Here is a 20,371-nt window from a genome sequence, read left to right on the forward strand (position 1 = left end):
ACTTCAAAGGAAGGTCTTAAAGAAATACAAGATTTTATTTCCAAATCTGGTCATTCAAGTAAAATAAATATGCAAGTGGTGACAGTCTGCCAGACCTTAAAAACTGCCATCACTCCAGGTGACTCCTAATCCTGCTGGTCCACACAGCTGCTTTCCCTGTGGCTCAGACCACTCGCTCATGCATTTTCTTATACATCATACTCACTTTCTTACAGGGGAATAGAAGAAATAGGAAAATTGCAGGCAAGACCTCATTAGGTCATTTTTTCCTCATAGATCAATGTTTCCGCATACTGAGTGATTTACTTTCCAAGGGATTATAGTTGTTTTTAACAGGATTCTCATTGCAGAGGGTATGTTAAATAGAGCTCGTGGTGGTACGAAAATGGCTGTCTGCTTAAAAAAAATAATAATATACAAGGGACCATAGGAGAAAGAGTGGTCATTAAACTAAACTATTAAGAATGGTTGCACTTTACATTCCCAACGTGAAGTTATGTGTCATGGCTGTTACCCCTGCAGAGTGACGTGCTGTGGAGTCAGTAGATTGGCCACGTAAATTGAAAAGCAAACTAATGTCTTTTCAAGGAAATCACAGAAAGAATTGGTTCTCAAGTGGAAAACTCTAGACAATCACCCAATGAATCACTTTTTACCCTGAGAACAAGAGCTTTGTCTTTCTCATCAACTGTTTTTTTATGCAGAAGTAGGATATGGGTCACTTCTTACAATCAGAGAGAATATCAGAAGGGCGTTGGCACCTAGTCCAAACTGGAGAGCTGATGGTTTGTACTATGGAAAGAGAACAGTTTGTTCCTTTAATTTTGCCGCATAAAATATTACACCCAAAATGTGTGATAAAAATAAAGCCCTTGACTGAGATGCTCATGTTGGGGGAGGTAATGTAAGAGGAAACAGATTTCATTTTTTAATGCAAACAAAAAAGCCAATTACGGAAATAAAAAATAGGCTTACAATACATTCACACCCTATGATCCAGCAATCCAATTTTTGATGCTATTCCAAGGAAATAGCTCAAGAGAACAACTTTTATAAAGATGCTTAATGCAGTATTTTTAGTTAAAATTTAGTTTAAGTAACATTGCAGAAGTAGACCAATAAATGGTGGTGTAGAATTTGATGTTGCCAACAAAAAGAACTGAGAACTGTGCCGAAATATGAGGCGGGGGTAGGGGGCAAGGACTTGTGAGAACTCAGTTATAGAATAAAAAATGGCAGGGGTACTACGCTTACCTACGATACATCAAAAATAGAAATATCAGGACAGAAAGGATTTTTTTTTTTAATACTTTATAGTCCCTTTCTTCAATGATATATACAAATAGACAGGCTGACTCACTCTTGCACTGGCTTTGCATGTGGGCTTACCACATCCATTTCACAGTATACAGTAGTTGCTTTACCATATACTTTATTTCGTTAACTACATGCAGAGTGAGGAAAATAAGATGTACTGAGAAAATAGGATAAAGAAATGAGTAACTTCTGCTCACATCAAAGGCAATGGCCACAGCCATCAAAAAATTGCTGACACCTTCATACTTAATGAAACAGATGGAAATTTTGTTCTAAGAAATGAGGGGTATGCTCCCAACCTAAACTATTTAGTTAAAATCCATTTACCAACACAGCTAGAGTCTTCACAGACCTTCATAGACTATGCAGAGTAGACAAACACCAGTTATCAGCTGACTTGTCAGGTCAGAAAGAGGCTGATCTGGGTATGCTGCAAAGTGGTTCCAAGTTTCTTTAGAAACTGCCTTTTCGAAAGGTGACATTTGAGTTTTGGTTCTTTCCAGGGAAAGATGCCAATTCAGAGGGTCCCAGATGCAGAGGACTGACTCCACAAGAAACACAAACGCACTTGAAAGCTAAACCAGTTACTGATAGTGCCAGTTACTGATGTGCAAGCTTTTCAAGTCTACTCTGAGCTCGTCCACTCCTTGCCACAGGCATTCACAAGCAACAAGGTAACCACAGGCTGATAAATTCAGTAGCCTGCACCTAAAGTGGCAATTTCTCAAAATGTGATCAGCACCATGTCAAATTCTCCAAATTGTCAGTCTCAAAACATTTATAGAAATTCTTATATAAATTTATGATTCTTAAATTTGTTAAAATCGTCAACCTCTCAAAAAATGGTATCTCATTAAACTCTGTAAGAGAGGCATTTTTATTCTAACGTTGCAACTGAAGAAAGATCCCAAGAGGGGCTGAGGACTGTTCCAAGGCCACAAACAAATGATAACTCTGGGTCACACCTGGGATCTGTACCTGATTTAGAGTTGATTCCAAGTGCAGTGTTCTTCTAACACACCAGGGCCCAGTGGGCCATTTCCAATTTGCATTCTCATTAAAAATAGGCTATGATTCATGCAATCACAGAACTTTGCATTTTAACCAACAAACACCGGTGGCTTATAGTTGCCTACATTTACCTTATTCCAAAGGTTTACAAGCATGGAGGACGCTAAATTCCACCTTTGAGGCAAGCGATAAATAGTAATTGTAAATAATTAATACACTTCATTCCTGAAAACTATAGATTCTTAATATTGAAAAATAGAATACACACATTTATACACAAGCAAACCTATCTTGAGAAAATCAGACATCCACTTTGTTGAAAAGAACCTATCAAGGATCTATGAAAGCTTTTCTGGAAATAGTCTGTCAATAGAACTGACATCTTAAGGATGGAGATAGATTGTCAATATGCTGACATTTTCAGGATATGATTCTCAGACAAAACTAAATGGGAAAATTAGATTATCATTTACTGCCTCTCACTAGCAAATATTTTAAAAGAACAGGGTGCCTGAGCTGAGACATGCTAGCATTACCATGCTTTGCTAGGAGTAGTTAGATGGGCCCAGTATTTCTGGAAGCCAACTTAACAGTGAATCATATCAAAGATCTGAAAAATTATTCTATCTTTTGATCCAGTGACTCTACTTCTTGGAAAAATCATAAGGAACAAAATAAAGGAGAGAAAGTGACATACCAACATTTTCTTTACAAAGACTATCTTAATATCTCAGTGTTTGAAACAACTACATACCTAACAAACGAGAAATGGTCAAATTATGGCAAACGCAACATTCCAACTTGTGAATAAATTTTAATATAAAGAAAAAGTAAACTAAATGGCAAAAAAATGTCCCCAAATAAACCAATTTTCAAATGGACAAAGAATGGATAGACATTTTTCTAAAGAAGATCTACAAATGGCCAACAGGTACAAGAAAATGTGTTCAACATCACTAGTCACCAAGGAAACACAAATCTGTTTCCACAGGGAGATATACCCCACAGCTATGAGGATTATTACCAAAAATACAAGAGAAAATACCAGTGAGGATATGGAGAGAAAGGAACCCTGGTGCATTGTTGGTGGGATTTTTTAATTTTTTATTTACTTATACAAGCACTGGGTACAGTCAGAAGCGCGGAAGGGTGAGAGAATTCACCAGAGCCAGAGGGGAGAGCAGAGCAGGCAGACTGGCGAGGTACACCGCTGAGGGGAGCAGTGGGCGTGGCAGGAGAGGTCTGTGTGCCATGTGGGACCCTCGCTGGTGGCCAGGGATAGAACTGGCGCTGCAGAGGCTGCAGGCAGCTTCGCAACCCAGAGCTCAAGGGGAGGCTGCGCCGAGCCACCGGGGAGGCCCCTGTTGGTGGGATTTTAAAGTTGTACAACCACTATGGAAAACTCTATGGAGATGTCTCAAGAAGTAAAAACTAGAATTCAGCAATCCCACTATTACATATATATGAAGGAAATGAAATCATTTCGAAAAGCTATCTGTACCCCATGTTCACTGCGGCATTATTCACAATAGCCAAAGTATGGAAGCAACCTAAATGTCCATTCATAGATGAACAGGTGAAGGAAATGTATGAGTATATAGTACAGACAAACGCAGCACTCAACAATAGGGTTCCTTTGTGAGGCAATTCTGTCACTGTGTGAATATTCTCGCAGTGTGACTACACAAACCTACACACCTATACCACATGGAATAGTCTGTAGGGACAAGTCCATCAATGACCAGAACATAGTTAAGAGATACAGAGCTATACAAAGGATTATCTGGTCTTTTTAAAGAAGGAATTCCTGCCATTCACAACAAGATGGAAAACCTGAAGGGCATTATGCTGAGTAAAATAAGACATAGAGCAAAGGACAAATATTCGTCATGTCACTTATAGGTGATAACATTTTTACGTTGATCTCAGAAACAGAGTGGAAGGGTGACTGCCAGTGGCTAGGGAGTGGGGGACAGAGGTCGGTAAGAAAGAGACTTTCAGTTGTATACTGAATAAGATCTGAGGATAACACAGTATTGTAAAACTGAAATTTGCTGAAAGGGTCAAATATGTGTTTCTACAAAAACAAAGCAAGTATGCGAGAAGTGACAGATGTTAACTCGATGTGGAGAAGCCTTTCAGAAGATATACATATATCAAATCATCACATTGCACACTTTGTAGTGAATTCTCTTTCAGGTCTTGCCAGCAAACCATTGTCTCATCCAAAAGCAAACAGTCTGATTTCATCAGACTCCAGATAATCAATGATGAGATCTAACCTTCAGGAAGTGCCATCAGAGAGAGAATGTCCTAAATTTGGGAAATTATAGAGCATGGGGGCCTCCCTGGTGGCGCAAGGGATTAAGCACTACACTATGAAGCAATTCACAGTCCCTGCTGCACGAGTTTGATCCCCGGCCGGCCAGGGAGCAACCCACATGGTGAAGCAGACCTCTCCTGTCTCGCCCGCTGCTCCCCTCAGCAGTGTATTTCTTCAGTCTGCCTGTTCTGTTCCCCACTCTGTCTCTGGTTAATCCTCTCACCCCCTGCACCTCTGGCCTATACCCCAGTTCTTATATGCACAAATAAATAAATCTTAAAAAAAAAAAAAGAGCATGAAGGGAGAAAATGCCCCTATAGCAAATACAGGACTATTTCTTTAACCCAGAATCCTTTCAGATTTGCTACCCCTTTTCTCTTTGAGTGCTCGAGTAAGAAACCATACTTCCTAGTCAACCATATGACTAAATACCTGACAAAGAACTGGATTTCTCTGTCCCCACTGCTGGGTGAAGTGGGGTAACTGGACTGGCCATGAATGTGTGAGCTGCACTGCTGGTCAGGGTCTCCGGTCTTGGGTGGGGCCGAACCAACCCTGGTGGCCTGGAAGCCACCGTGTTGTTCAGCTTCTTTTGGAGCAACTCAACCTCTACCCCACTATTACAGAAAATAGGGAAATAAGGAAGGGAAGGAGAAATGAGGAAGTAAAACTCTAATAAGTCAGAGTCTGTACAATAGAATCCTACTTCATTATTCAAGAAAAGGAAGAGCGAGAAATCAGCTCCAGTAATTAAAGTTTTGCCATTCGCTTAATGAGAAGAGAAAATATTTAACAAACTGTATGTAAATATTATTTTGGCAAAAGGCAAACAAAACGTTAGTTAAATGTATAAAAACAAGGAGGTCTGGAAAAACAAATGAAAAATATTAAGACAAACTGCCAACAATTTGCTGGATTGTAAGAAAACAAGAACATTAAACATTCCTTAGGTGCTATTTTTAATCAGCCAGGAAAACAGGCTTAAAATTATTAACCATTAGTTTCTAAAATATAACAGTAAATAATAGGTGTAGAAAGAATGAGCTCTGTAGCCTTTATAGTAGGAAACACTAACTTATTAAAAGCTCAGGGTTATAAGTTCCATCTAATCAAGGAGGAAAGGCATGTCCATAAAGATAAAAACCAGACAACTGATAGGCAGCAATGGCTGTAGCTGCAGGAAAAGCCTTGGGTGTGGTTGTCTTAATAAGTTAATAGAGCAAATAAGTACAAATGAGAAAACGAGCTGACATCCAACCTTTCTTTTACAGGTTAATGAAGTCTACAGTTTTGTGAACACCATTGATCTTAATACTAAAGTCAAGTCCCCTACATTTCTTGAAATGTAAAGCTTGTGAAAGGAGCAACTGTATTTTTAAAATGGCTGGACCTTCCTAGAGAAAAGAAAATTCTGTTTTCCAATGAATCGCCAAGAAAAACCAAAGGTTTGCTTTGTAACCTCGTATCACTAGAGTATCCTAAACAAAAGATTGGCTCTCAACAAAGTTATTTTAGCTTCCCCAATAAAACTGTCGTTGATATAGCTTCACCTCCACGCGATTCCTAGACTTGGGTTTCCAGTAACGCAGGAGGGTACTGGTGAGGTTCCAGTCCACGAGAATCCATGACCAAATATATTTCTAAAATAAGAAGTGCATTTTAATACTTCCTCTACAAATGTTTGGACTTAAGTCATAAAACCCACATCAGTGATCCCAAAGCGCTGATAAAAACAAGAAGGAAAAGGCAAACCGCTTATTGGTACTAAAGCCTTTACTGTAATAAACCAAATATATTTACAATTTATACAAATGTTTAACCTTCAACAAAAATACAAAAAAACATTTCACAAGATGCAAAACCAGGAAACAAGTTCACTGGAGACACCACTGCTCTACCAGGACGGAACGTGAAGGGAAGCGCAGGGAACAGAAAGGTCGTCTCGGCAGGTCACACAGAAAGAGCGCGGGCTCCGCCCGGTCAGCAGGGTCCGTTCCTCAAGCCTCAACCCTTGGCCCCTCTGTCCACCTCGCCTAGGCGTTCCATGTGGTCTAGGCAGTGGTGACCTTCTGTCGACGGGCTTGTCACCGCCACCTCTTTGTAGACTCAAAGTAGTTTTGTGTCAAGGCTTGGAAACAGGTTTTCGTGGTTTTTTCTTTTAAAGTTACAACTTCTCTATTTCTACAAATTCAAAACATTTTGGCCCAATTCAACTATAAACATTCAACCACATAATGTTTCAGTAGATGACTTCATAGACTGTGGCCTTCTTGTCCCCTGAGCCAGTGACTATGTACTTGTCATCCACAGAGATGTCACAGCTAAGCACAGATGAGGACTCTTTGGACTGGAAGAGAAAACAGTAGGCTTGTGTTTAATGTGGGACGGGGGTACACAGGGCCCACTCCCTCCAAGCCACCTTCCTTTACTTCAGCTGTCATTCTAGGCCAGACACACAGACTCACCTGGAATATACTAGCTCCATAGGGGGTCCGCCACGCATTGAGGAGGTTATCTTTCCCAGTACTCACAAACCATTTACCTGGAATTAGCAAAGGAACAGAAGCGTTTGACTAGATGGAAACTCCTACTGAACTATTAGCCTTTTAATCAAAGTCTGAACTTTAATACTGCCATGTCCAAGTTGTTGGGCTATGACATCACTGGAAAAAGCAGGCTTTAAATCTGGGCTCCACTGTGAACCTTCTCAGATCTTGGGTTGCATCAGAGCAGTAGCAGGGACTGCGTCAACCCATTAGCCACCAGGTAAATAACAGGCAGCATCACACTCAGTACATAGGTCCTCAGATGTTGTATTTAGTCTCCTAACTGTTCCTTAGTCTTCTCATGATAAAATGGGATTAGAAAGGAATAAACTGCCGTTGACATATAAAACATGGTAATAAGTAACAGTGACTCATCAATCAACTGATTGATCCATCCATCCCATGAACTAGTATTTGACTCCATGTGAACTTGTTCCCACTTTATCTACTCTGCAGAGTGTAACAGCCTGGGTGCAGCTGAATATTGCTGTCTCTGCCCATGATGACTTCCATAAATTCCCACCCACCCCTCTTTCAAATGCCCCCACCCCACCCCCACCCCAACTTCCTCCCACCAAAACCAAATGCGTCAAATTCTTGTATTAGGCAATTTCATCACCTACAGACTTTTCTCAAATTGGGAAAACAGACTGAAACAGACAGCTCTATGCTCACAGGGACATATTAAGAATTATTGCCCCCAGCTGCTTAGAGAATAACATTTTTTCCAGATATGATCTCTCCGATGCTTTTTGAGAAGTATTTTCCACTTAGGCCATCAATGTCTTCCAGTTTCCTTTCAGTGGAACTCACCACAATAAGCAAATTTGAGGGACAGCACGCAGCTCTCGTGGAGATGCAGCTGGTACTTGTCGGGCTTGTTTACATGGAGGACTTCCACGTTGCTGCTCTCCATGCCCACAGCTAGCCACTCCCCCGTTGGGCAGTATCCAAGGGAGAAGATCTACATCAAGCAGAACACACTCAGTGGTTATTTTGCCCAATAAACTTAGGAAGTGAAATGGGAACAAATGGAGAAAGGCAGCCAACAGGGGGTGGGGGGTATGATCCCAGAACCCCAGACTGTGGTCAGATCCACACGCCCAGCACCCCAACCCAGATGAGCCAAGTGTTAAAACCTTTGCGAAACAATCAGAAAGAAGTGAAATACTTCATATGTGATGAAATTAAAAGATTATCCTTAATTATAATGGTTTTCATGTGTGTCAAAAGGCGTTCTTGTGTTCTACAGATGCTAACTGAAATACTTATGGGGAAAAATGATATGAGTCTGGGATTAATTGAAATGATCCAGTGCTTGGGGGTGGGGATGAGAGAGAGAGGAGACAAAATGGTGCTAGGCTACTAACTGTTAAAGCTGTGTGGTGGGCATGTGGGGTCTGTTATATAATTCTCTGCACTTTCACGTATGGTTGAACATACTCTGTAATCACATATATACGTAAACATACTTTCTAAATTTCTGTAAGCAGTTTTTAAAAAATAAAGGCAGACAAAAACAGTATCCTCACACCAGAAAAGGGGCTATCACAGACAAGACTGTAAGAAACTGAACACAATGTTTTAACAGGGACAGGGAATTCAGAACAAATTGACTTTTCCCACTTTGTTCTACTTTTCTCAGTAGAATTTTTATTATTCAAAAGAACGATTTTACCATCAGAAAGCACTTAAAATGGCAAGAACTCTCTTCCCCAAAACAAGTCTGATTCACTCAACATCTAAATAATTTTCCCCATCCAATCAAAGTTGCCATTTCTATTGTATTTCACTTTGAAACTCCATGCAACTAGGCAGCCACAAGTCCAGCTTCCAAAAATGAGTAATAAAATGGGCTATCACTGAGATCCTCATCCACTGAAGCTTCCTGATACAAGGGAAATGAATTAACTTTCAGAGCTGTTGTGATTTTACTCTGTATGATATTCCTCTAGTTATACGTGAATCAAACAATCATCTCTCACTCTCACGTGAGATGCTGAGGAGAGGACAGATCAAACACTGCAGAAGGGAACCTGTCTACCCTTCAGCGCATGAGTCTCTTAAATGAACCCTATGTAAATAAAACAGCTTACATGTCTTAACCCACAGGATCTCAGGAACTACCCTTAGCACCTCAGGGTGTTTCTTTAAACTGGCCTCTCAAATTCTAGCCTGTCTGTGCAGCTATTAGTGTCCTGGGGTGGAAGTTTCCATGCTGCACAGGAACGCAAGCCCAGGGAGGAAGAGCCGTCACCTGTGAGGTAAAGTCGTGCTGCTGCAGCTGCCGCCCTTCGCGCAGGTCCCAGGACCTGACCGTGTTGTCCAGGCCGCCCGTCCAGAGCTTGGTGCCATCATTAGAAATGTCAATACAGCTGGCCCCGTCTGTGTGGCCCTGGAATTGCCTGATAAAACAAACCAGATTGAATAATGATTTCCTGCCAGAGCTCAAGGTAAACACTGTTGTGTTGTTAGTTTTGGACTCGGTGTGTGTGTGTCATCTCTTCAGTGTCTGCTGATGTGCAAGATCAAACTAACCTTCCCCGGAGGAGGCAGGGAAACAGCACCTGCAGATTTTCTTTTTCTTTTTTCACGATCCAAGTGCTAAAGAAATGGAATGCCATTTAGGTTGCGGCGCAGAAGCAGTCAAATATGTTTCTACAACTATTCTTAAAAATCCGTCTGGAAGGTAAAATTCCTCCCAGGTCTGGAAAAGTGTTTAAGTGTTAAAAGAAGGGAAAAGAAGACACAAACACCAAATCCCGCATGTATTCCTTAGAGAGGAAGGCCTGCCCTTTAGAGCTGCAGGGCCTGCATTGCTTCAGTATAAGCTCCGGGTCCAGAAGTACTCGTGTTTCCATGAGAGAATCAACACAGTGGTGCCCTTGATGCCAACAAAGCATGAGCTCATGTGTTTACTCAACCTTGCTTTCTGTATTAGAAAGAGCCCTGCATTAGGAAATCTGGACTCCCGGAGACAAATGGTCATGCTGGCCTCCTGACTCAGAAGCACTCAACAGAGACAAAGCTAATTGCGGAGGCCACCCCACGCGTACCCCTGTAAGACCCTGCCTTGAAGCTGAGCACAAGGTTGCTCTCTTAAAGGGGAACCTCATGCTTCTGCCAAAAACAATCAACCCAGAGGCCTGCTCATTGCAGTAGCTCCGCAGGCATTAGGCAGGGCTGGCAAGGCTGGGGCTGGGAGGCATGCAATGTAAGAAACAGGAGAGCTGGAGGTTTTGGGGTCCTGGACATGGTTTTGTGTGCCAAGAGGGAGCTAGCTGGGGGGCAAGAACAGGTGAGAGTTGGTCAGGGGCCCAATCATTAGGCAGGCTCTCTTAGATAACTACTTGGGAATTTCAACACCAAGAGAAAAGTTTCCAGGCCTTTCCTCCCTTCAGGTCCCCTCACATTTATTCTGACAGTGCTCCAAACTCTTAGGCTAAGCCTGGAATTTAAAAAACAGAGAAGAGGAGAAAAAGCATCACTGTTGCACTGAACTGCTAGACAAGAAGTGAGTCTTCCTTATGGCAAGTTAATCCCCTGTCTCAGGGCACTCCCCACATGTACCATTCCCCCCACTGCTGCCATGCAGGTGGCACCTCAATGTCCCGATGACCTGAAAGCCTTCCCCAATGGTCATGCAGGCGTCACCTTTTGAAAGGGACTTTTCTTTCAAACAGCTTCTGAAACCTCCTCTTCAATACCTTCTGACTTTTTATTTCTAGAGCTCAAGAAATACTTTCAGTCCTCAACTATAAATGTCTTCCTCAGATAACTTTCAGTGCTTGACAGGAGATCTCCACCCCCTCTGGCCACATATCTCAGTGCTACTCGGCTCATAGAAGGCAGATTCTACGATGTTGGGTCTCAGTAGATGCAAAGACCCTCCTGCCTGCTGCATGAAGTGGCTCTTAGCCACATGTGGCCAGCCCAACAGAGAAAGAGGTCTGCGGAGTGCTACTGTATATTGCAGCCAACAGGAATGACTTCCCAGGGCTGGCGTAGAGCAGGGTCAGAACAGACAGGACAGCAGAATGCCCGGAACCCCTCACAGCACCATGGCACCTGGCTGTGTGACCCTGAGCAAGCAAACCTAAGCTCTCTGCGCCTCAGGTTCCTCCGCTACAAAACCGGGTACAGATGTTATAAGGATGAAAAGGATTAATATTTGAAAATCTCCTAGAATTGAAATTTTCAAAGGGTTATTTGTTAAGTTTTTAAAGAAAGAACAACAAATACTTGCTGGCTAAAAGTCTGAAGAGGCTTTCTGATTGAGCTCCATTTGTCCAGTTTGCTTACCCTGAGTCGCCCAGCAAGTGGCAAGAAAATAATAGCTGCCACACCAGGGACAGAATCTGACTTGGAGACACACAACTGGATTTCTACAGAGGCGGTGTGAAGGGAGTGTGAGCTTCTGGTAGGATTTCTACACTCCACCCCTTCTGTCTGGGACACGGGCACGAAGCAGAGGAGGTCCGCTCACTACTCCAGGAGCTGAAAATTGCACCATAAACAAAGCCTGCTTCTGAGGAATGATGGACCGTGAAACAAAAGGGCTGAACACAATATAGTTTTGCCCTTGATGCTTTGTTTTGGATTTTGCTTTTAAATTTCTATAACCTGTCTGGTATGAGCGCCGACTCCTGCTAAGGGAGCGAGCTGGCAGGGACCAAGAAGAGACACGAAGGGGCAGAACCACCCACTGTGGCTGCTAGGAAGTCAGATTCCAGGAAGCCGGGCGGAACGACCCCTGGACAGGGCTTATTTAGCTATTGGGAAACACTGATACTTTAAAACCCTTTTATGGGTGAAATTCGTGGAACTACCTCTTGTAATGGCCTTTTGTTGATTTTCTGTTATTCTTTATCAGTCTGGCTTCTGTTCACACAAGCTTCTTGCCAAAGTCACAAACATCTACGCAAGGTCCCCAACTTAAGTTTGTTTTAACTTGACAGTGCTATGTGAGTGATTCACATTCATTAAAAACCGTGCTTCAAGTCTTCAATTCTATCTTCTCCCAGGCCAGAGATATGACGCACTGGCCTCGTGCTGCTGGGCTGCAGTGACAGCGAGACATGGCCTCTGGGGCTATGCCATCACGAGGCTGACCACTGTGCTCTACAGATTGTTTTTCACTGACAGTACAGCATTCAGTAAGTTACATGAGATATTCAATGCTCCATTATATGATGGGCTTTGTGTTAGGTGATTCTGGCCCACTGCAGGCTAATATAAATCCTTGATGGGTTTGTCAGGACTCAATCCTATGGTAAGAGAAGGAAGATCTGTAGTACTCAAATCCTTCCTATGGCCACATAATACCCAGTACATACCCTATTGGCAAAAGCTAGATATGTTTTCAAAGCAGCTTTGGCTAAAGAATGGGAACCTTAGGGAGGTACAAATTCAGTCTGAGTGACACCCAAACATGGCAGCAAGAATGTAAGCCCCCAGGATAGCAACAGTTTTGCCTATGCACTCCTAACCGGGGAGCAGTCAGAGAAGCAGGGGGGATGGGTCTGCTGGCCAAGCATTCAAGGAGGGAATCCACCTTTGCTCACCTCACCAGTGTCTGGTTGTGCAGGTCCCACACGGCGATGTTGCCGTCGCTGCAGCACGAGAAGCAGACCTTGGAGTCGGGGCTGATGGCCAGGGCGTAGCAGGCGGGGGCCGAGGATGTCAGCTCCGCCTTGATGCGTGGGGTGGGAGCCGCCAGGTCCCAAATGGACAGAGTACTGGCTTCCCCTCCCACAATGAGGGTGCAACCGTCGGGGAGCAACTTGCAGGAACGGATGTAGTTATCTCTATTCTGTGGAATATAATTCAATTGCTGTAATGCATTACCAAGCAGTAATAATGCCATATTCTCTCACTGCTATCTCGGTTTTTGATTTGAGAAGTGGCATTTCATATACACTAACAAAGCAAGAGTTCTATAGTAAAGACTGGGATCTGATTTTAACTGTCTCCTGTGAAAGTAAACAGAACACATTCACAGGACTGCTAGGGCATGCGTGAACGCTTGGATAAACTGTTCCTGATGTCTAATTTCCTGCTAGCAGACAGAAATTAAATTACCAGTAGGTGTAAGGTAGGTGTACATTGTACTTCTCTATGAAAAAAGCACTTTCAAAACTCATTTATAAATTTCTGACCTCATCACCATCCATTATTTACTCTTTGGAAACTGCAGACCCTCTCCCTCTGCCTTGCCCTTATTTTGGTTTTTATTACCCTTAACTCTGATCTAAGGGCTTACATTGTCTTCATCAGCCAGAAGATCCTTGTCTAAGAACTTAACAGAGTTGCTTTCTCAAGCTATAACATGGCTGTTGATATATTTAAGCTTCTTAATACAAAGGCCAAAGAAAATGATCAAAGAAGGCATTTCTTCATCAAAGTCAAGACATATTTAAAAAGGTAGGACCTAAAATGACTCTCCCTACCGAAAGAAGTAACTGCTATCCTTGAACCACAACTTTAAAAAAAAAAAAAGATTTATTTATTTATTATTTATTTATTTATACAAGAACTGGGGTACAGGCCAGATGTGTGGGAGGGTGAGAGGATTCACCAGAGACAGAGTGGGGAACAGAACAGGCAGACTGACGAAATGCACTGCTGAGGGGAGCAGCGGGTGAGACAGGAGAGGTCTGTCTCGCCATGTGGATTCTCGCCAGCTGCCAGGATTGAACCCACGCTGCAGAGGCTGTGGACAGCTTCACAGTGTGGTGCTCAACCGCCTGCACCACCAGGGAGGCCCTGAACCCCAACTTTTTATCATGCTTTAACCATGGGCTGTCATTCAAAGGTCAGAGAAACTTGGGACATCCCTGGTGGCGCAAAGGGTTAAGTTGCAGCACTATGAAGCTATCCACAGCCACTGCAGCACAAGTTCGACCCCTGGCAGACCAGGGAGGTACCCACATTGTGCAGACCTCTCCTGTCTCACCCTCTTCCCTCAGCAGTATATTTCAATACATCTGTCTGTTCTGCTCCCCACTCTGTCTCTGGTGAATCCTCTCACCCCCCACACCTCTGGCCTACACCCTAGTTCTTGTATGCATAAATAAATATATCTTTTAAAAAAAGGTCAGAGAAAATTTAGGTGCATGAATTAAAAAAAAAAAGTGTTATAAAATACTCCCACTACTACTATATGAGTTAGACTAGACTTAAGCATAAGTTTAACTGTTTAAAGTTGCAATAAAAGGAGATATTTTCAAGTTATTTGACTTAAGTATCTATGATCACAAAAGTCTGTTCCGCTAAGACAGCGCTACTCTTCTTTTTGGAAATGCTCTCTGGAATCCTGACCATTTGCCAAACGGCCATCTGCAAGAGCAAAGTACAGGCAGACACCACACTGGGGGCAGAGCAGTCTTTAGTCTGCTTAAGGACAATGGTATGTGGTCTGTAAATCCTGGGGTTACAGTTCAGAGGCAGGAACTTGTCCTAGCATGTTCTATGATCCTGAAAAATGCAAAATGGTGTTCTCCTACCACCAAGGAGTGGATCAGGTGCCGTGGGAAAGCATTCCCACCACGGCTGTGCTGCAGGCAGCTGCCCTGGTTTCTTGCAGTGTGATCTATTAACCCTTTCCTGAAGTTAATAAAACACAACCAGCTCTCCCAGATCTCCCTGAAAACAGACGCTACTCAGAATTGGATTTTATGCCACATTATCAAATGTTTACTATTCAATATTTATCCACAGACATCAGGAAATTAAAAGTTGAGTGGATTGCAGGGATCAGAGACCAGGCTTAGCTGCGTTTTCATCCATTAAATGGGAAACTCCTCTTGTATACACATCCAAACAAGGAGAGCCTCTGTAAACTACCATAAAATGTTTTTTTAAAACAAATCCATCAGCTCTGGGATTTAACCACTGAAAAGAGCAACAAATGAAACCTTCCCATTTGAAGGGGTGGGGGCAAAGGGGGAGCTAAATAGCTAACACAGGAAACAGAATGAGCTTCCATTTCCTCATAATGGGAATGAAACCCAGGCCTGGACAGCTATTTCCTTATTGAGTCTCTAGGGAGAAATTACCCTTGTGCACTGGTTCCTGTGCACTCACCAGACAGTCGAGCTGAGAGACGGGGCTCTTATTGCCGGGGTGGCTGATGTCCCAGACCTTGACGCAGCCCTTCCCCCCCGTGTACACGTGTCTCGTGGGGTTGCTGATGGTCACGGCGCACACCACCTCCCCGTGGTTCAGGGTGTTGATCTGACGAGCGTGTCGGGGGATTCCGGGTCCAATGAGGGCATCGGGGGGGAAAGGGACAGGCTGCATCTGTCCATCTGCAGTGACGTGGAAGGAGTATGCACTTTTGGGGAGGAGATGATTGAAGAACAGGGTGAAGGACAGGAGAGAACACAGAAAACACAAACAATAAAACAGTCATTACCTCAACAGGTTCTATGAGAAAGACAAAGCAAAGGTCTTTTTGTCGTCTCCTTTTGAAATCAATATAAGTTGAAGAATTTATTGACAGAGCAAACTTAAGTAATAGAAAATAACAGGAATAATAATAGAAATATGGGGATACCAAAAGACACATGAGCTGTATTTTTACATTTTTAAACAATTTTTAAATGGTGTTTACCCACTGCATAAAACATTCCTTTAAATCCCATTATAAAACACTAAATGTGCTCCCAAATTAACATAAAATACCTCCTTCCATGTACCTTGTATAATTGTATGATTTCTTTACATAATTTACAATGATTGTTTTCAATGTTAAGATGAAGCCCTTAAGAACTCATAATTACACAGTAAACAGTATATTTCAACACGAACAAATAAATACCGTTCTCTAAACGTAGCAGTTTAAGGTTTAGACTTAAGCTGTCTTTTGCATAACCAAGAGAATAAAGGAGACTCTTATGTCAAATTGCTTTATGACAGATTTCAAGTTTCCTTTTCAACAACCTCCCTGTCTACCTTAGCCACAAAGCCCATTTTTATCGAAGGCGGCAAAGCTCCCACCGAAAAGACTACTCTTCCCAGTTTCCCATCAGCCAGGTGTCCCATCTTCTCCCTGATGAGGCAAATGTAGGCAAAAGCTATGGGGTAACACTCAAGTTCACACCCTTAAAGGATGGGCACTCTACTTTCTGCTAAATTTTGCTATGAGCTTACACTGCTCTGAAAAAAAGTTTATTAATTAAGAGAATTTAAGAGAAGGAGGCATGCCTGCCCTCTTCTCTTTCCGCTCTCTGCACTATGAGCAAGATGACTAGAGCTCAAGTTGCTCTTTTGAGTCACCAAGTGACTCTGAAGATGGTATTCCTCCTGGGGTGGAGGCAGAGAGGAGAGGATGCAGAGGTCCTGGTGACACCATGGGCTGGGATCCCTGTGCTGGGTTGTCTGTGGCCAGTGTCTTTGTGGGAGAGGGAAATAAACTCCTGTGTTATTTAAACTATTATTTCCTTCCTCTGCTAAATATAAACAAGTCTAATTGTAGTGCACAGCTCTGTTTTCATGCCAAAATCTTAAAGCGGATTTTTTTTTCTCTAATAAGCACTGATATATTACAGATATTATAAAACATGCATGAGGAGGATGGAAGAAACAAAAGTGTGACTATTTCTGCCCCACGTTCTAACTGAAGGAATCATGCCCACATCACTCTCAAAACCACTGCTTACATTTTCTTTGACTCTAAGGCATTACTAGAGGATCTACATTATCCCTTTAGTATACATTCATGTATACAAACAGTAAGTCAAGTCTATAGAGTTTCCGCTTTCCTAGTGCCCTCTGGGTAAAATCCAGCCCTTTCTGCAACTTGTTATGTTGGCACCTTGCCATCCCTTCACAGCTCTAAAGACCAAGGTTATTAATACAGAACTTAAGTCTTCACTTTAATGAGAACTCAAATTTTATAAAATAATGTAGCAAGCACAGAACTGAAAACTGATATATTAGGTCTCACCAGCTTGCACAAAGAACCCACATACTTCCGCAGCCTGAAAGTAAAATATATGCTATTATTTTCCCTCAGTAAAACAAAACATCAAATACATGAAGATTTTTAAAGCATTTCCCCATCCCCCAAAGGATAAAAACACAGAGATCTGTTATCTCCTGATAAATTGGTTCTGATAATATTAAAAGCCCTAAATCCTTAATGTTACTCTTAATTTAAATAATTGAGCACACTTAACGGGAATCACCCAGAATACCTTGGGAAATAAATATGCATATAAATCAACTATAGCTTGAAGTCCTTACGTCATCGAACCACTAAATCTCATTTTTTATCCAACGTATCCATCCTTGAGTGTCCTTAGTAATGTATCAAGTCCACACACTATTTCCACACACGCACATTACAGTTCACTGAACCTATTCATCTATTATGGGATATCCAGAGTTAGACTCAAGGGGCATTATTTTGTCCTTGAAGATTATTTTGTCCAAGAACTAGATGTTGTAAGACTACATATAAGTCCATATATGTTCCAGGCTGATTCTTCAAGATTTCGTGGCAAGTAATGTGATCAAGGTATCAGGGACCACGATTGGTCTGAAAATAACAAATGGATTATTTTCATTTGTTGAAACTGGAGAAATGCCCAGTGAATTTTTAGATAACAATCAAGGTGACCATATTTTGGAAGACTGGTGGCTGATGTGGGGAAAAAACCTGCCTCTCCGAGCCTATATGCTATGAGAATCATGGCACCCATGAAGACTCATTTCTCCCTGTCTGCCACAAATCGAGGTGGGCACCTCCAGGTGGGCAAGGTTTCCATCAGGCACCCTTTTCCACAATTCCGGATTTTCAAGGAAAGGAAATTTTCTCTTGCTTCCATTGGAACTTGATTATAATGTTAAATCTTCCAGATTACAGGTGGTTGGGCACAGCGCTGTGAAGCTGTCCGCAGCCTCCGCAGCACCGCTTCGATCCCTGCCCGGCCGCCCACCCGCCAGCAGGCGAGGGTCCCACATGGTGCCGCAGACCTCTCCTGTCTCAACTGCTGCTCCCCTCAGCAGTGTATTTCACTCAGTCTCCCTGTTCTGTTCCCAGCTCTGTCTCTGGTGAATTCTCTCACCCTCCCGCGCATCTGGCCTGTACCCCGGTTCTTGTATAAATAAATGGATAAATCTTAAAAAAAAAATGTTCCAGATTAAAATAGATGCACAGAGTACAGAGGGAGAGCTGCACACTCTTCTCTGGAAGACACCCACCTCTCTCCCAGGTGTCCTCTTCTTTAAAGCACACAGGAAGTCTGTGATCATCATACCGAGGCAATTTAAAATTGATTCACAGAGCAGTGAACTGTTGCCAAAGCTGTGAACATTCGCCCACCCCAGAGGAAACCCACATGGATGTTAATACATCAGTCGCAGTGGGCCTCAGAGGAAGCTGGCCAGGTCCACTGTGCTGGAGATCATGATCAAATGAACAAGCCAGAACAACGTGATGGACTGATGGACCTAAAAGAGGGGTCAACTGGAAGGAAAAACCAGAGGGGCAAATGAGATGGTCGGGAGATAGTTACTCTCCTACAGGAAGAATGTCTTTGAAAAAAAGGCTACATATTGGTACATCATGATGTCATTCAAGAGATCCCAGAAAGAAACTTGTCTTCTCTACTAACTGAAGAACTAGGAAAAGAAACATCAACCAGGAGGAGGAGTTAATAAACTTAGAAGACTCTCACACCTGAATTTGGAAAGAAGCTAGCCACAAGACAATGTACATGGTACAGCTGCACTTCCAGAAGGCAAACAGACAAAAATAATTTGCCTGCTTGCGGTACTAAAAGTTGGGGTGGTGGCTTCCTCAGCAACTGGAAGTGACTTAAGAGGGATTTCTTGGTGCTCTTGGTTTAAAAAAAAAAAAAAAAAGCACTGAACTATATACACATGATTTTGTACTTTTCAATGTGCATATCTCAATTGTAAGTTTCACCCATGTGAAACACTCAAGTTAAGAACCTAGATCTGGTGTTAAATGGCCCTGAGATGCTGAGTCCCGGCTAACTGGCATTGCTAACTACAGTTTTCCTAACTGGTCTTATTATCTGTGATGTGTCCATTTCCTGATCCCCTTCCTGCTGGTGCAAGGGGTTAAGATGCAACCTATGAAGCTGTCTGCAGTCTCTGCAGCATGAGTTCAACCCCCAGCCAGGGAGCTACTCACATGGTGCAGCAGACCTCTCCTGACTCACACGCTGCTCCCCTCAGCAGAGTATTTCAGACGATCTGCCTGTTCTGTTCCCCACTCTGTCTCTGGTGAATCCTCTCACCACCCCCCAACTCTGGCCTGTACCTCAGTTCTTGTATGTATAAGTAAATAAATCTTAAAAAAAAAAAAAAGAATTTTAAAAAAGGGGCTCATAGAGGTTGTTGTAAGAATTAAAAGAGGGAACAGCTGCAAAACTGCAAAACACTTAACCTGGTGCTTGACACTCAGGGGTCTTTAGGAAACAACAGCACAGTTATTAAATAGCCATGAGCACTAAAGAGGAAAGTGCAGGCCCATGGAATCCTATCTCAACCAGTGGACAAGTGTGAGCTTGGGGATTTCAGGAAGGGAGGAAGGTGCAGGGCTGGGGTGAGGAGACCTCGGGGCAATGACGAGGCAAGGACAACCAGTGCTAAGAGACAAGGGTGTGGAAACAGCACTTGGCAAAGAGGAGAGGGAAAAATTGTATGGAACTGTGGCAAATTGAGGGGCACAAAGAACGAGTCCCAGAAGCCCTCAATAGGAGCCACAATGCTGAGGCACCCCGTCTCCCCACAAACATCACACCCAGGAAAGCTCCAGAAGACTGAGTCGCAGCCCTATCTGGCTTTCTGAATCCAATTCTGAAATCAGGCTCTAATTTCAAAATCTAGTTATAGAATTGAAAGGAATTAAGCCCTCTGGATTTCAGTCTTAAAAAATGAACAATATCAACCTATCAGAGCAAGGGACCCTTTATTTATTGGGAACATAACAAAGGTGAAGGAACTGCAACCAGGAAGAGTCCCCCCGCTGGAATTCCCTGCAATGGCAGTGGCGGCAAACTGGAAAACAAGAGTGTGTCCTGGGGAAGTGGTTGTTTTTTCCTAGCAGACTGGCTCCTGGAATAAAGCTGTGCTGTGTTCTGTGGCCAGAGGAAAACAGGTGTTAACAGGGTTGCTGGTCTGCTGGCAATAGGAGCAG

The 20,371-nt window shown here is 42.8% G+C and overlaps 1 protein-coding gene across 5 annotated transcripts in view; it reads right to left on the reverse strand.

Annotated features, from left to right (window-relative positions):
• Window positions 1-6,628: 6,628 nt before the first annotated feature.
• Window positions 6,629-20,371, reverse strand: part of LOC311174047 (transducin-like enhancer protein 1) — a gene marked incomplete at its 5' end in the record, with an annotated part of 91,481 nt that continues 77,738 nt past the window's right edge. For all 5 annotated transcript variants that reach the window (XM_084238151.1, XM_084238150.1, XM_084238149.1 and 2 more), the window contains 6 exons: window positions 6,629-6,998; window positions 7,117-7,193; window positions 8,011-8,161; window positions 9,455-9,602; window positions 12,762-13,009; window positions 15,283-15,532. In XM_084238151.1, coding sequence (XP_084094277.1) covers window positions 6,891-6,998; window positions 7,117-7,193; window positions 8,011-8,161; window positions 9,455-9,602; window positions 12,762-13,009; window positions 15,283-15,532 — 982 coding nt within the window. In that variant the 3' untranslated portion in view covers window positions 6,629-6,890. The remainder of the gene's footprint in view (window positions 6,999-7,116; window positions 7,194-8,010; window positions 8,162-9,454; window positions 9,603-12,761; window positions 13,010-15,282; window positions 15,533-20,371) is intronic.

Source organism: Talpa europaea (genome assembly GCF_964194135.1).
Source record: "Talpa europaea genome assembly, chromosome: 7".
NCBI lineage: Eukaryota > Metazoa > Chordata > Mammalia > Eulipotyphla > Talpidae > Talpa > Talpa europaea.